At 46.0% G+C, this 5000-nt stretch overlaps 1 protein-coding gene across 1 annotated transcript in view; it reads left to right on the plus strand.

Moving 5' to 3' along the window:
• The window catches only part of thada (THADA armadillo repeat containing), a 57376-nt gene that overhangs the window by 34870 nt on the left and 17506 nt on the right, over positions 1–5000 (plus strand). The window contains exons 29-30 of the mRNA XM_030771070.1: positions 885–1000; positions 4289–4371. Coding sequence (XP_030626930.1) covers positions 885–1000; positions 4289–4371 — 199 coding nt within the window. The remainder of the gene's footprint in view (positions 1–884; positions 1001–4288; positions 4372–5000) is intronic.

The following is a 5000-nucleotide window of genomic DNA, read 5'->3' on the forward strand; positions in this document are numbered from 1 at the left end:
CGATGTTTATTTTTATTCTTTGCCACTGCATCTCACCCTGCCATTGGTTTGCGGTCAGTCACATGTTGTATTTTTTTGTCACTATAAATACACGCGAAGAGACCAGAGTTGCCCGTCTTTTCAGGGACTTCCCAGTGTCAGAGTGTGGTGTGTGTGTGTGTATATATATGTGTGTGTTTGTTTGTCTGTGTGTGTGTGTGTGTGTGTAAGGAACAGTGGGTGTTGTCTGGTGATGTAGGAGGGTGTCCACGGTGCGGTGGCCAGAATTTAAGCCTGGTGGTTGGGCTTGTTTTTACCCTGTGCTTCCCCTAACCTTACTCTGTAATGAATGGCTTCCACACTGCGGCTACAGCCAAGTAAAGAGGCTGTATCAGCCCGGAATATACACAGTCTTCAGCCTGCAATCGCTCTTTCCATGTTCAGACGTTCGCTGAGGTCCTTTTAGGGTTTATCTAAGATTACTTGTCCTTCAGTCGTTCATACGTTCATTCGTTCATTTGTGCCGCTTGTCACGGAGTTAGTTTAACTTTTTCCCCTACCTCAGCGTTGTTGATTATGTCTGTGTGCTATGCACAGTCATGCCTCAGTTGATCAGTTTTAGGCGTGTCTGTGTTCTCTAATTAGCGCCCGTGATGACTAATTTCCCGCTCTTTTACCTTTGTCATGCGCTTGCAATGCACGACAGTCCATGGCGCCCTGACATAACTGGACTGTGAGAGATAGGAAATGACCGAGTCGTGCAGAATGTGAAGTATTTGATGAGTCAGAGAAGCTGTTAACCACAGCAAAAAAAGGAGGTCTTTTTGTTTTGTTTTTTTTTTATTGTTGTTTCTTTCTGTCTTTCATTTGTCCTTTCCATCTGTCCTCTTTTCTTCTTCACGCAGGTGCTGTTCCTGTTGCGTTCCTACCTGACAGAAACCCACAGATCCCAGTCAGATGCAAGAGGGCGGAACTGTGACGTTCCCAGTGCTCTCTGGCCTCGAATGTGGCTCGCCACCAGGTGATACCACACACACGCGCACACACACACACACACACACACACACACACACGCACACACACACACACACGCACACACACACACACACACGCACACACACACACACACACGCACACACACACACACACACACACACACACACACACACACACACGCACACACACACACACACACACACACACACACACACACACACACACACACACACACACACAGGCACGCACTCCTTACCCATCTCTTCAACCTGCTCCTACATTCGAAGAAAGGCCTCTTGTTTTCCCCTGGACATCCCGCTCTTGCTCTCATTTCAAAGGCTGACCTGCTCTCTCACCCGGGCGGCCTGATAGGAGTTGATTACTGACACAGAGAGACAAGCTCTGTGGAGGTCTGGACCCTCCTCTCTCTCTCTCTCTCTCTCTCTCTCTCTCCCTCCCTCTCTCACCGTACCTATCTCCTCTCCTGTGGAGGAGTGTCCACTGATAACAAGCTGGCTTCTGAGAAAGAGAGAGAGAGAGGGAAAGAAAGAAAGAAAGATAGGGCATAGAGAGAGAGAGAAAGAGAGCGAGAGACAGAGAGAGAGAGAAAGAAAGAGAGAGAGAGTTCTTAAAAAGGAGAGAGTAGCTTGTCTAATGATGCTTTATTAAGATGACAGAGGGAATTCTTGCTTGCTCAGGCATGGGGACCTCTCTCTCTCTCTCTCTCTCTCTCTCTCTCTCCCTCTCCCTCTCTCTCACTCCTCCCTCTCCCTCTCTCTCTCTCTCTCTCTCTCTCTCTCTCTCTCTCTCTCTCTCTCTCTCTCCCTCTCCCTCTCCCTCTCTCTCACTCCTCCCTCTCCCTCTCTCTCTCTCTCTCTCTCTCTCTCTCTCTCCCTCCCTTTGATCGCTCAGGCTCTCAGAGCCAGCTGTGCAGATTTAGAATACTGTAGCTTTCTGTCATTCCTTCATCTTAACCCCCCCCCCCCCCCCCCCCATCAGAAACCTCGGGGCTGACGCACATCTGAGAGAATAGACCCTAGTCGGAGAGCAGAGCGAATGCCAGCGTCGGCAGGGGCGGGCGGACTCCTCATCTTAAGTCTGGCAATAAATCCAGAGAGTCAGATGTAGAGCAGTTGAAATGCTAGTTTGTTGTGGTGACATATGGTTGTTTGTGTAATAGACAAAGGCTTTAGTGTGGAGGGCTGATTCAAGGTCTGTAATAATAAAGCGTGTCTATTAAAACACCGTTTATGTATTGAAAAGTAAAGTTGCACCGTTTACGTATTGAAAAGTAAAGCTGAATGAATGTTCTGACCATTCATTGTGTTGACATTCAAAAACAAGGTTTTCTGTGAGAAATAATACGTTGTCACCGTGACAGAAATTGACAATCCATAACTCATTAAATGTTAGTCTGCCCATACCTTAGAACAGGATGGCTCCTTTAACTTGTCGCATGAACACAGAAAATAGTTAAACCGTTGACAATTCCCAAGCCTTTATTTTTTTTTCAATTTCAAGCACAATTTCTATGTTCAGAATTGTAACAAAGTCAGTAATCTTAAAAATGTAGTATAGAGTAAGCAAACCAGCAACTGGAGTGATTGTCATGTTTGTCAAGGTTTTAATTGGATGGTCAAGGTCTGGATTAGACTGATACTTGACAACACTGGTGATTATGCTCCACTGGAAAACTTTCCAAAAGTTTTTCAAAGGAAGACTAAAACCCACAAAGTCTCTGTGTTCGATTTAAACTGCGTTGGCAGCCAACGTTATTTGAAGTCAAATCTGCACTCCATATTCTATAGGATCTAGATCAGTTGTGATTTACAATAACTGACCAATAACTGAGCCTCAAGGTTGATTCTATAGTGCTTACAAATGTGGTCTTTATAAAGTGAAAGCCATGGTTTTGAGGATGATGCTCCAATAGTAAATGTAGTCCATATGAAGACTGCTGCTTTCAACCAGTGCCCTCAGGTCACATGGTCAAAAGATTTGGCAAGGCTAACAGGTAAAACTGAGTGAAACCACACGTATCCTAAAGACTGCGTGTGTGTGTGTGTGTGTGTGTGTGTGTGTTTTATTAATATCTGAGTGATGAAACACTGACGTCAGTACTGAACACTACTCCCCTTGTTCTTGCACATGCTTGCAGGCACAGGCTGCACTGCGGTGAAGCACACACACGCATACTCATGTATTCCTCCATACACACACACGCACACACACACACACACATATACACATATAGAGAAAGAGAGACACTCTCCCCTGTGGTTGGTCTGAAGGGAAGACACAGGCTCCCAGAATTCCCTTTGTAGCCGTGGGCGGCCCATGTGATTCTGATGCTTTAGGAAAGCTCTCCCAACAACAAAAAAAACTCCCCCCGTCACAGTGGTTTCCCTACGCTACACTTCTCTCCATGTGATGTGTGTGGGCCTGCCAAGTCTCCCTCATACACGCATCTCGCACACACACACACACACACACACACACACACGTACATGCACATACATATTAGAGCAGGGGTGGGCAATTCCGGTCCTGGAGGGCCATGGTCCTGCTGTTTTTCTTGTCGACCAACTAAATACAGTCTCTGATTGGCTGAAGAGCATGCACACCTGTTTTCAAAGTGAAAATCAACAGGTAGCTAAGAGGTGAAAACAAAAACCGGCAGGACACCGGCCCTCCAGGACTGGATTTCCCCTCCACCCCTGTATTAGAGGCTGACTTCTACATTTATGTATTTGTCAATGAATGAATGTGATTTGCATGATATTTACTCTATTGGTATGTTTCTGTTGGAGTGAGAACCTGGAAAACCATTGTAAGACAATGCAAAGTACTGTATACGGTATACTGTATTTAATCCGGCCCGGATGGATGTGGAACAAATCACATATTCCATATAGATTATGGAGCGACTGTATGTGGCCCGCACCGACAACCAAGTTGACCACAAAATCATTATGACTCCAACTTAGTCCATATTAGTCCAGTGGGAACTGGTTACCTTCAAATACTATGGATATCTCACCTGTTTTCAGGTGTGCAAGTATATTTTAGTAATTATGAAACTTCATTGACCAAAAATCTCTCCGTCAGACTGAGAGACAGCTGGACAGATTTCTCTCCTCTAAGCACAGTCAGCTTAACTTGCCTCCCCCCCCCCCCCCCCCCCCCAATCAGGTTTTTTTTTTTACTTCATGTACCACCAACATTAGTATAGACCAGTGGGCGAAATGTCATCTGAAAGTGACTGTTTCTCTCTCTCCTTCTCTCTCTCTCTCTCTCTCTCTCTCTCTCTCAGACGGAACCCGTGTCTGGTAACCCGCGGCACGTTTCTGGACCTTTTGGGCCTTTTTTGCAGATCTCTTCCTTGTCCAATGGGAGGTACGTGCTTTTTTTTTTTTTTAGCGTTTTTAAAGAGGGGTGGCTGGTTTTTTCACATGACCCAGTATGAACAATGACAGGCCAACACATCTGGCTTTTTGGAACAGCTTTGAAAATGTAACCTTCGTAGCTACGAGTGGGACAGGGCTGAGACATCCATTATAAAGACTCTCACATTACAGTTTAGGCCATACACAGAGCTTAAAAAAAAAACCTCTGCGATAAACTGATCCGAGTAAACAGTATATTTGAATGATTGCTCTCCGTAATAGTAGCTCATGGGGTAATTCGTAGAGCTCCGTCTATGTGTGTGTGTGTGTGTGTGTGTGTGTGTGTGTGTACGGAGGCTTGGGGGTCTTTGATAATGGGAGAACACGAAACCAAACGCGGGTTTTTGACAGATGGTGGAATTGTGCCTGTGACCCAGTTAAGAAAAAAAGGTGGAGGAGGGTGAGGGGGGGGGGGCGGGGGGTTGTGTTTGGACTGCCCATGTGCTAGACACATGTGGGTGCCGTGGAAACGTTTACCTTTTTTAAAACAAGCCCACATTCATGGCAATGCCTGTCCGCCTGGACTTACATAACAAACACAGCAGCCCCGTTAAACGCACACACACACACACACACACA

Source organism: Chanos chanos, chromosome 4, assembly GCF_902362185.1.
Source record: "Chanos chanos chromosome 4, fChaCha1.1, whole genome shotgun sequence".
Lineage (NCBI taxonomy): Eukaryota > Metazoa > Chordata > Actinopteri > Gonorynchiformes > Chanidae > Chanos > Chanos chanos.